Source organism: Anopheles gambiae, chromosome 2 (genome assembly GCF_943734735.2).
Source record: "Anopheles gambiae chromosome 2, idAnoGambNW_F1_1, whole genome shotgun sequence".
NCBI lineage: Eukaryota > Metazoa > Arthropoda > Insecta > Diptera > Culicidae > Anopheles > Anopheles gambiae.
Window position 1 is genome coordinate 49,484,066 of NC_064601.1, and position 12,129 is coordinate 49,496,194.

At 52.7% G+C, this 12,129-nt stretch overlaps 1 protein-coding gene across 2 annotated transcripts; it reads right to left on the reverse strand.

The window, feature by feature from the left end:
• Nucleotides 1–40: 40 nt before the first annotated feature.
• Nucleotides 41–12,075, reverse strand: LOC1273968 (probable Rho GTPase-activating protein CG5521). 2 transcript variants are annotated; one of them, XM_061641106.1, is made up of 7 exons: nt 11,509–12,075; nt 10,233–10,343; nt 9,697–9,714; nt 4,188–9,082; nt 3,026–4,098; nt 2,694–2,941; nt 41–2,596 (listed from the first exon to the last, which is right to left on the reverse strand). In XM_061641106.1, the coding sequence occupies exons 1-7, from the start codon at nt 11,612–11,614 to the stop codon at nt 2,289–2,291; spliced, it is 6,759 nt and encodes a 2,252-aa protein (XP_061497090.1). In that variant the 5' UTR covers nt 11,615–12,075; the 3' UTR covers nt 41–2,288. The 2 variants fall into 2 exon arrangements, with proteins under 2 accessions (XP_061497090.1, XP_313024.6); XM_313024.6 differs by lacking the exon at nt 9,697–9,714.
• Between the last annotated feature and the right edge of the window lie 54 nt (nt 12,076–12,129).

Below are 12,129 nucleotides of genomic sequence, written 5' to 3' on the forward strand. Positions count from 1 at the left end.
CTCTCCCTCTCTTTTTACCACAACCGAACACAACGTAACATTTTGCTTATTTGGTTTGCACTTTATTTTAGAGTCAATTTTGGTTTCAATGCATCCGCGCTAAGCCTAGCGGGTGCGCTTGCGTGTATGTGTAGCAGGTTGTGTTATGCGCTCTCTTGAACGTGCCAAGTAAGACAGGTCAGGTTAACATTTCTACCACTATTTTGGATTTGCAATTAGTTATTACATTTGCAACGGGCTTAGCACACAACAGCTTGAAGGAGAAGGAGATTGTTGAAAGTTGGATTTTTTGTTTCGTTAGCAAAATTGTTCTGTAACTATTGCATGCACCTTCTTATTGTTTGTGGTGCACAATGTCGCGGCTAAATGTGTGTACGTTGTAATAAGCGTGTGCGCGAGTATGCGATTGTTTTTTCTTTTTGTTTTTGTTGTTTGCCTTGTTACAAAAAACATTTCACTGCCTCTTTCCTCCTACCCCCTGCCACGCTGCACTTGCGTGGTTCTACGCAAACGAAGCGATCGGGTTGTTTGCTGCCATCGAAATACTGACAATATATGAGCGCAAAATTTAACAAATTATCACCTTCCCGCACGAGCAAAAACGCTAATCTTCCCTTACCGCTGCTATTACTCTCTGCTGCGAATGCTGCTGTATCGTATTGCATCTTGGTTACATATTGTTCTTTTGTTCCGACAGTATCTGCTCGTGGGTACTGGCTCTATCTATCAAATTTTATTTGTCCCTTTTCGTGTAAGGTGTTGCTTAAAAAAATAGCTACACACCAGCGCGACGACCAATTCATCAGTACCATCTCATCAATCACATTCGAATGTTGTTGTTTTTTTGTTCAGCCAAAATTCCGATTAGAAAAAAATCAGAAAATAATGTCTATCTACCTTATTTGCGAGATGCTGACGGGATTAGCGCAACTCATCGATACTGTTTTGCATGAGGCAAATGAAAAATAAAGTGATTTTTCCACCATGATTATTAAATCGTACAATTACTATTGCGATAGCTGCATGCGCTGGTTTTGCCATACCAACACAACCTTTTTTTTCAAATCAAAACCTTTTGAAAACTGTTCAGATCTATGCTGCCGGTTTTTGTTTGCAACCAGCTTCCGACAAATTCCGACATCAGCAGTCGAACCAAAACCAAAAAAAAAAAAAAAAATACACAACACGCAGCAGCCGCCAACGACGACAACAACAACAACAATATATGCTAGAGTCACGTTTGCAAAATGATGTGCCCCTTAACGCCTTAGTACAGTTATTACTCGATTCGTTTGATTGCTCTCTATTAACTTAACCCTACAGCGTGTGACGTGCGTAACAAAACTCAATACGTTAAATGGAGTGTAAGTGTGTTGAAACGAACAAACGAACAAACAAAAAATGGTAAAAAGACGAATAATATAGCATAATAATAAAATAGTAACAAATTAATACCTCACAGTGTGGTATACTAACAATTAATGGACGATTTTCTGAGTGCTGTCTGTATTTCGCGTCCCGTGCACTTCGTTTGATTTCTTACAAACGAGCGTGGGATGCCACAACATACTTTTTTCTGTTTTAATTCCTTTCCGTGAGCGCTTTCGTTATGCTCACGCCCGAGCCTACCTACCAATGTTTCATTGTTAATATTGTTAATAAATAAATATATAAATGTCTGTGTATACGTTTCTAATAAACCATCTGTGCCTGTTGCGTGTTTTGCGCACGCATCTTCGCTTGATACTCGCGAACCGCTCCGCCTATCTACGACATCATGTTAAAGCTAATTATTTGTTGCTCTTAAACTAATTTTAATTTCCATTCCCGGTCTGCTGTCATTTTGTAGGGACAGCTTGCTTCATAGCAACGCACACGCATGCCAACGAAAGTGACGAAACAGCAAACGAAACATCAAACAATAGAAAAGATGGTTTGCGTCAGCCACACTTTTCCATCACAACGCTTCATGTGGCGGATGCTTTGCTTGCTGCCCGCTGTAGCTACTTGCCACAGAAGCAGGCCGTTATTCGGGCCACTATCGTCACATCGTAACGCTGGCTGAGCAGCGGCGCTAGATCAGATGGTAGCAAGCGACCAGCCGGTTCGTCAGGATGCTCGCTGTCATTAGGGTCGTCGTTACCGCTCGTGTCACCAGGGTTACTAGTGTTTCTCTCATCTTTGATAGGTAAGATAGGGACGGCGGTGGCTGCTTCCTTTCCCGGTCGAACCGGTGTCCGGTGCAGCAAAGACAGCTCGATCGCGGCAGCCCGAAGCTACCACCAATCTCATTTAATCTTACGTCCCGGCAGGGTTGGGCTTTCTGGCGGTGTGGACACTCCTGCCGCACCGATGGGCACGCTCATGCCCGTGGAGGCAGTCGACATACCTGCACCATAGATACTGCCACTTGAGGCCATCGATCCGCCAGCGGCAGCGATGCTATGCTGGTTAACTTTACCCTTCGGTACCGCCTTGAACGGGTGGTGCAGTTTGCGCAGCGGTCGGGGAGACGGTTGGTCCAGCGATACGGAGGCAAGTGTTTGCTGCGTTACCTCGCGGGCCGTAGCAACCATTTCCGGATGGTGTATCCATGCTGCAAAGCATGAGGGAGGAGGGGAAGGGGAGTGGAGGGGAATGAAATTAGTCCCATTCGCAAAGACCGATATTCCCCAATCACGCGTAAAACCCACTTTTCGATGGTCCACGGCTGTGATGGTCGATTAGCGCGGCCGCCAGCGGTGCCGCTGCATTCGTGCCAGAGGCAATCGACGACCCTGCTGCTGCTGCTGCTGATGCTCCACCACCGATCCCGCCACCGAACTTGCCACCGGTTTGGGGCGCAATCGGACAGAAGATGCGAGCGGTAAAGTCTTCGAACGTACTGTTTTCCCGATGACGTAATGCAACCGTATCGATCGACCGGTTACGCTCCTCGTAACTGAAAGAAAACACACACGAACGCACGATATAGTGAAAGGCTTGTCGTTTTACATCCTCATCAGCCCCAGAAGGGCTTACTTACTACTGCTGGTACAGCGGGAGGGAACTTCGCTTCGCTCGGCTTGCATTGATCGCGGATGCACGCACCAGACTGGCCAAACAGGCACCCCCAACGACCATCTCGTCCGACAGCGGACCAAACCACGGCACCTCCGGCTTTTTGTTGACCGTCACCCGAAACAGCCCACTCTTCAGCGGATAGATGACGATCAGCACGTCGCAAAACTCGGTCGGCAGGATGTCGCGCCGGTAGTCGCGGTTGTGTTCGCTCCACACGATGTGCACCTCGTCGTTGCCGAGGTGGCGCGTTTTGTTCAGTATTGCTTCCGGCGTGTCGGACGGCATGCGGGTGGACACGTGATAGATCACCTCCAGAAACGGCGTGGCGTAGTAGGGCGCGGTCTGACCGCAGCCCTGCCTCGGCAGCCCGCCCAGGAAGCCGTTGTGCGACTCCAGCTCCACCTCCCAGCCGAGCGCGGACACGAACATCTCGTAAGTACTGCTGCCACAGGCATTGCGCAGAATGCTGCCCTTGTCCTCCTGCCCGTTCGCCACGTAAATCACAGCCATCTTGTGCGTTTCGCGGCACTTTTGATTATCGAGATTGCGCAACTCGCGCAGCAGCTTGTCGGTACGCTGGAGCAGGTGGGTCCGCTTGCGCCGTTCCCAGCCGGCGAGACCGAGCTGGTTGAACAGGATGCGCCCGAGTTGGAATGGTTTCGTTGTAGCATCGCTACGATCCAGCTGCTGTTGCTGTTGTTGAGTTTGCATTGTGTTGGCCGCTCTTGCGATGGTGCCCGTCCCGGAGTCATCCGAGTAGGATTGGCCCGGCGAATAACTACCATAGCCGCTGCTGCTCACAAGCGTCGGGTAGGAGGAGGTTCCACTTGGCAGCGAGCGATCCACGCCCGGCTGGCCAGTGGTTCCTGCATTTTGGCGAGCAACTGCCTCGGCTTCGATCGTGCGCTGATTCAGAATGATGGAAATAGTCTGCCCTTCAAGGGCCGCTCCCAGCGGGCTTGGCCCGGCCGTGTTTAGCGGTACCTCGGAGCTGTCCAAGCATTCCGGGCTGGTGTAGCCAATGTATTGTAGAAGCTGTAAAATTGAGAATACGATTGAATGATTATTACAATGATTTGCTATCTAACAACCATCACTGCTTTGACATCGCCAATTTCACTTACATCATCCAGTTGGTCCAAATCGGGTGCCAAATCCTTGGCAACGGGTAGCTGATGGACCGGCCGGTGCCGTAGCGTGTGCCGCGGACCGTGTGACATTGGCAGTCCGATAGCGGTAGACATGAGTGGATCGATCGAAGCGCTACCACTAGCGAAATGTCTTGCTGTAACGCTGCCGGCTCCAGCTAGCTGACCAGACCCGGTCGGCACAGTGGCAAAGGCGTAGTGGCGCGAAACCGGCGCAGCGCTTTGGAATGTTGCGTTTCGGTCGGTATCATTCGAGCCCGCTGATAGTGCCGGTTCCTGGTACAGTATCGAGGCATCCCAGCACGCTTTTCCGTTCAGATCGCGAAGCAGTAGCCGCACCTGGCGATTGGCAGTCAATAAGCCCGCCGTTGCACCGCCTCCCGGCAGCTTCAGGGCGGGCAGCTCAATGAAGCTGGCCACCAGCTCTGGACTCAGCATAAGCAGCTGCAGGTTGGGAGACGCCAGCACATGCTCCATCGCATCAACACGAGCGCCCGCGATGGAATTTTCCCGCTGCAGCATCGCAACGGACGGAGCCGCACCACTAACGCCCGGATGAACCGGGGCCGCAGCGCCCGTTGCGCTCATCAGGTCGTCCTGCTCATCGACCAACGAGCTGAGCCGCGTGGCGCCGATGCCCATCGGGAAGTGGCCGAGATTGGTGATCAGGTGCATCGCCACCGTTTTGGCGCACAGGCGAATCGCCGACTGGCAGCTGGCAATTGTTTCGGCGGTTTGATACCCGCCCGCTTCCCCGATACCACCCGAGCCGCTCTCCCGCACGTCATCCACCACGATGGTCGAGTCAAAGTCCTCGTCGGTCGTGAAGAGCTTAATGCGCTCGCCATTCTGCAGCCCGGTGGCTATTTTGTACAGGATGCGAAACACGATCAGTATGAGCGGTTCCGTCGAGTCGTGATGCTTTGGTTGCTGCAGCGTGCGCACCGAGAAGGACATGCACAGCTCGCCCAGCGTCAGCAGCAGCGAGGTCAGCACCGTCTTGTCCGACTCCTTCGGGTGCGGCACGTTGTGGATGTCCAGCGAGAGGCACACCGTGTCGATGATCAGCTGCGGCAGCCGCTCGATCTGCTCGATGCGGGCTCCCTGCTCGGCGCACAGTTTCAGCGTTTCCGACGCTAGGCGCGCGATCGTGTGGTGCTTGAACTGGAGTGCCTGCAAGATGACCTGGAATGCTTCGCGTATGCGCGGATTCACGGTGTGCGTTACCGAGTCACGGCGAGCGGAGCTCGCTTCGCTGCTGTGCTGAGGAACTTTCTGCTTAAATGCCGGTTCCCCGTCCCCGCCGTTGTGCTGGCCGGTAGGGTTGGTAAGGTTCTGCAGGATCCATTGGCCGAGCGACGCGATCGCGATGCAGCGAGCTTTCGCGGTGGGTTCGCGTCGAGCACAGCGCAACACTACGTTCAGCACGTGCTCCTGCAGATCGGGACACTCCATCAGATCGATGTGCGGCTCGGACGGTTGTAGCACCGGCCCGGGAAGGGATGTGCGCGGAAAGCATAGCAGAGACCCGAGCAATCCGGCCACCTGTGCCCGAGGAGCGTTTGGCCCGGTTTCGGACGATGTCAGCACCACCGTTGCGGCGTGTACCAGATCAAGCAGCAGCAGCGTGTGGCCCGGCAGCAGCAGGCTAAGAAATCTTGGCCCGCCGAGATAACGCAGCGCGGTGTAGGCCATTGCGCGGTCTTCCCCAGTCAGCGCTTGGTGCAGAGCGTGGTAGAACAGGGGCAGCTGATTGTTGCCCAAGCTGGCACCGCTTTGCACGATCGTGCACAGTAGCTGCATTGCGTACAGCTTGCCCTGAGCGTACTGGGCGTCGAGAGCGAGCGCACCGTAGCACCAGGGTGCTACCAGTGCAACGGGCGGAACCAGATTCGTACCATTCGGGAACGCGCTGCTAGTCGACGAGTGCCCACTGCCATCGAGCGATATGCCTTGGTTCATGCGGATCTTTATCAAACTCTCCGTCATGCTGACCAAATACTGGTAGACTTGGGCGTGCAGCTTCGGATTCAGGATCTTGTTGACGTCACCGAGTGCGCCGAGCATGCGGCGCCACATTACGGCTGCCACGTCCGGCAACCAACCTTTAGCCGTTCCGCCAGCCAGAATCGATCGTCGGTCGGAGGTCGTTGCCATCGACGAAGAGGATCCTCCGAACGACTGCGGATCATCCTGCGTATCGATGCTGGAGCTGTCCGCGGTAAGCACGTCGGCGATCTGCATCGGAGAGTCCTTAATCGAGCCACTCTCAATGCCGCTCGAAGCGGTCGGGGACGGGCTGCGAGAACCACCGGCTTCACAGCTAGCTCCCACGCGACTGTGCCGATGGTAGCCGTCCTCGTCGGGATGACGTTTTTTCCCCGAACCGCTGCCCGGTGGCCGAACCGAATCCAGCGACACCGCACGCCGAACCACACCTCCAACAACCGATCCAACCTGGCTGTCGCCGCCGAGCGGGACTTCCGTGCATTCGGAAAACGAGGCCATCTCCAGATTCTCGCTGCTAATGCTCAGGAATGTGGATGTGTTGGAGAGCAGCCGGGAAAAGGAATGGTCGGCCATGTGATGGTGCTGCTCCGCCGCCGTATGATGCTCCCGTGAGTTACCGCCCATAGTCAAACCCAGGCCAGCAATGCGCAAACGACGCCGAGCGCGCGATTTGCGGAACGGAGCGGACATTAGACTTCCCTCGCTGTAGCTTCTGTTCAGTGACGGAGTGCCCGGTATGCTTCTCGTGCTCTGCAGCCGCATTACTCCCGCCACGGACGTAGCGGTGGAAGTTGTCGCGTTCGTCATTGAACCAGCACCGCCTCCATTGATCATGCGATCCTCATCCAGACCCGTTCTGTTCTGACCACTGCCAGCACCATTGGCACTACCACCCATATGTGCGGTCCCGCCATCCGATCCTGCCGCCGCGATGGCGTTACTGCCATTCGTGAACGTGATATCATGCATTCCCGTACCGTGTCGATCGGATGCGTTCACTGCACCGGCTCCGATGCCATCTCTAGCTGCCACGGAACGTCCACTCTCACCAGCCGTCCAGTTGGAGGGCGTTCCACGCTTCCGTTTGCCTTTCTGCTCGGCCAGCCGGTCCAGGGGCAGATCGGAAAGGTTAATGTTGTACACTTGCCGTGCCAGCACGCGCGTTAGCGTTTGCATCGTTTTATCCCACTCCACTATCAGCTCTTCGCGGTGCGTTAGCGAGGACAGCACCTTCAGGAAACGGTCCCACAGCCCCGCATTTACCGGCACGTTCGTGTGCGCTCGGATCCACGTGACGATGAGCGTCTGAAAGATGGGCTGGGCTAGCCGTCCGCCGAGATTGTTCTTTTTAGCGTTTGGTGGGGAATTCTGCAAAATGACCGACGTTACTTGCAGCAGCACCAGCAACAACTGCTCCCAGGTTTTCGCCTCCATGCGCGTCTTCATCACCATCGTGCGGTAGATGTTGAGCACTCGCTTGCAAATGTCCGTCTGCTCGTCCAGCGGTGTGGCGTACCCGTCGGCATTGGTTTTCGACTGAAAGTGCAAATTCAGATGGGCCGTGTTGACCATGAACACGTTCACCGCGTTCGTCACAAACACCTGAAGCACGTTTTGCAGTCCCGCACGAATAGACCCATTTTCCTTGGTCATCATCACTGCGCCGAGGTAGGAATCGGTACGCAATCGCTGGCTGCCCGGGCGACTATTGCCTGCCGTCATCGGGATCGTTTCCATCGCGGGTGCAACAGCACCAGCACCACCACCAGGGGATCCCGCTGCCACCGGCATAGCCTCCAGGTCCGGTTCCAGCAGAAACGGCGGAGGCGGTATGCTGCTCATCCAGTCTCGGTAGACGGAGATGGCGATACGCATCGCTTCAATCTGTGACTTGGAGGTGAACGCCATGAGAAATGCCTGGCGATAAATCTCGTGCACAAAATTGACCGTCTCGCGGCTCGAGTACAGGACGTCGCGCACTAGCTGCGTCTGTGTGTAGCCCATGTGGCGCAGGTTAGACAGCAGGCTGGCATGGTCGAGCGATGCACCTCCGGATCCGGCGCACGGCTCGTCCTCGATCGACAGTATCTGCTCCAGCTTGCTGTTTACGTGCCGCTCGTGCGTGTACTTTGCGATCCATATGATGAGCACCACCACGCACGAGCTCATCACTTCCTCGCGCTTAGAGACGCTGCGGATCACGGGCAGATCGAGCTTCGGCTCGTACACCGACGTGCTGTAGTCGAACGAAGGGCAGAAGACGGGCAGGTACTGTTCGCGGAACTTGGTTAGCAGAAAGTTGAACGTCCGAATGTGGCGCTGGGGACTGTTGTCACGCCATTTCAAGCACCCGCAGGACTGTACCATGCAGTCAAGCAGTATTTCCAGCCCGTCCCGCGGGTCGGGCGCTGCCGTCCGTTCGCTCGAGCTCGGCGGAATGAGCGGCTGAATCTCGGGCGACTTTACCGGATGCGTGGCGGTTGTGTCGTGGAAGACGGACCCTCCCAGCTCGCCCTTTAGGTTTGGGTGGTTCAGCAGGTCGGTCGCGATAAACTCGCTGTCGGACGGAACGGCTGAAGCGTTCTTGCCGCGCTGCGGTACAGACAGCCCCGGCACCAGCTCGGTAAACATGCCGTGCACGAACGGTGGCGCATTGTCGCCAAGCGCTTGGTACCAGAGCAGGAAGTACTTGACACCCTCGCGGCGCAGCTTCACACTGTTGCCGTAATGAAGAAGCTTCGCAAGGATGCGTCCGAGCGAGTGACACTGCCAGCGCCGCTGCACCAGTTCCGGCAAAAGGCAGAGTATTTTGCTCAACAGCCATAACGATCCATCCAGTTCTTCGCGATGCGTTTTATGCACTATTGGGAGGTATGGCCAATGAAAGAGAAAAGAGTTAGGTTAATAGCTTTATAATGTTTAGATTTATTATACGGCAATGCATCAGCAAACAGTAAACCATTAAAACTCTCATAATAAACACGACCAAAGTTTTCAAAAATTACAAAGTAACTATCCTGCAAAAAGGCAGATAAAAGTATAATGATGTTCGTTGAATGACCGGTGGAAAAGATCGGTAGATGAATGTAAACAAACACAAAATTATGTATAGCATAACACGATGTACTGAGTGTGTGGAATACAATTCATCTTTTAATGCAATTAAATAAGCTCATGAGGTCGGTGAAAACGATGCAAATGCTTTGCATAAAATGCCCAAAAAACATGCAAAATTCGAACTTGGAAAGCGTACTGTTACTCTTGGCATTTGTACATGAACGGTGAATGTTCAATTAGAAGCGTGTAGCAATGCAATAACGTGCAGGATGTAGACTTTTATTAGAGACATGCTAAAACGCATGATGCAGTTATCAAATGATAAACGTAACCGAACAAGCTGAATTCAAAAGCAACCATACAGCTATTTTTAATATAGAACTTCCAACAAAAAAAAAAACCCTTCCTGCTCACTTACCAATGTGAAAGGATAGTTCTGGTAGAGGGATACAATTTTATGACAGAATTTGCGGAGTGCATCGTCGTATTTTTATTGGGAAGAATTTCGGTGGTACGCATGCCAGTGCCAAATATTTCCAGAAGTTGTCGCGTTAATAGAAATGCACAATGTTCAACGTGCATGGAAGGGAAGGTTTGAAACATTTCATTCAGAGAGTAATATTAAAAACGGTACGTGACGATTTCGGCCATTTTTTATAGGATAATGGGAAGCAGACGACAACAAATATAGAAAAAGTAAGACACATAAATAAACAATAAGATAAACGTAAAGAAAAGAGCCAATGGCCAATCGTTGCCATGGAATCGCTTGCTTTTGCTTGCTACACCGGGAGGGATTTTGTAATGGGTGACACATTCCACGTTAAATGCTAATGTTGAGAGCTCCAAAAATGGAGAAACACAACCCGTGGGTGTGCTGCGGCTGCTGCTGCTGAGAGGGCCGAACCGGAATCGGCTTTGCGGCCACCCTCTGAACCATGAACGCGCACTTACCACGCTGCTTCAGATTCGCTTCGGCCTGGACAAAGGTATCGTAAAGGATGTAGTAGACGTGACTGTAGTTGGCCTCGAACAGATTTTTCGCCTCATCGCTGTCCACGTGTTCTGCAACAAATAAGGGCAAGCGAGAAGAGAAAATAGCATTAGAGTGACAACATTCGTTTTCCCCTCGCCATTCAGTAGTACGCAAATCGGTTGAGTTGATTCGTGTTGCATATTAAGCAGAGAACGCCGACCATCTGCGGCAAGTGGTGGTAAATTTTCATCGGCTTGATTTCTCGCTCTCGCCAAGCTGATATTACTATTTTGCATTCCATCGGGATGTGTGTGTCGGGGCTAATGGTAGGAACAAAGGTGTACTTCGTGAATGACTCTGTCCGCGGTGGCGATGGGTGGTGAACAACATTAGCAGGTATTGCGATCGGCTCTTCGCCCTGCTCACGAATCATACAGGTGATGATGATGATGATGATCAAACAATGGATCAACTTTTCACATCACATTCTCGCTTGTCTGCGTACATCGCAGCAAACCATGAACTTGTTGTAAATGGATTGTTTACGTTTTTTATCTTCGCTCTCGCGATCTGTTTGAAACGCTCATCGCGCTCTCGCCAGCGCTCGCGTATGCTACAATAAGCAGGCGAACGTTTCTCCCTGCTCAAGTCTCGCTAATCGTCGTTTCTATTGCTTTTACCACATCTTCCGTGGGCAGCTCTACGCGCTAGCTGTACAATCGCACACACATCGCTCTCGCAGCTCGCGATGGTGGGTACATATAGCCACCGTCTTCGCCCCCCACTGCCGCTCGATACATTCACAGTGCTGCAGCACAAACATGAACATCTAATTGTTTGGCAACGTGTGCGTACACACGGTGGGGCGCAATCGTTCGCTCGCTGGTGGTATGCATACTCCAGAAAACGGGATAGGTTCATGCGTTTCACCTCGTTGCCCGTGACTCGTCAGCACAACAGCAGGCTAGAACTTGCGTGCATGAATAAAACGGGAGTGGGGAGGGGGGCAGAGTGGGTACGAAGCTCGGAAACATCGCGTACAGGTGTGATTCACGTCCGCCACCGTCCCCCTTCGCCACCAACCATCGCGCCGCCCACTGACGACGTGTAACCACGGCGCTCTGGTAGGCCCGTATGTAAATTAGCCAACCCTATCCCGGAACGAGAGTCGATCCACTACATTTTACAACACAACATCGACGCTGGAAGATGGCAATTGAAATTGATGCTCTTTGCCTGTATCGCGGCGCTTACCGAGTATAGTTTTCAGGTGCCGCAGTCGGGCTGCGGAATCTTTCTTGCTGTCTTGTATTTTTTGGGTCGACTTTTTCAAATCGATATTGGCCTTCTTGGTGAACATGGTGAGGCTGGGCACACTACGACGCTTGCCACACCATCTAAGCTCGACAACACACACACACACACACACGCACAATCACACACGGGGAACGATTATTCCACAACTCCACACCGATATTCACCAGCGACTGGGGCCCTATTAGCCAGCTGGATTAGCACATTCGCAATTCGCCTACTGGAGCGACGGAGGAAACAAAAACAAATCCTCCATGGTGGTGAAAACGTAGCACGGCCAACAACAATCGTGCAGCACACAGAGTGAGAGAGATGTTGGATAGTTTTACATCGAGCGCATTTCGGGCAGGGTGTTCCGCACGCTAATTTCACGCTGCTAGACGGAAGCAAAACATCGGAAAACACTAAAATTCACTACCAGCAGGCACACACGCACAAGAGCTACGTTGTTGCGGCCGAGTTGCTTTTCCAAAATTCTGTGTGTTCGTTTCTCTTCTTCTTCTTCTTCTTCTGGCAACATCACGCAGCTTATATCACCTGGTTGATTACTTGCCGCCTCCA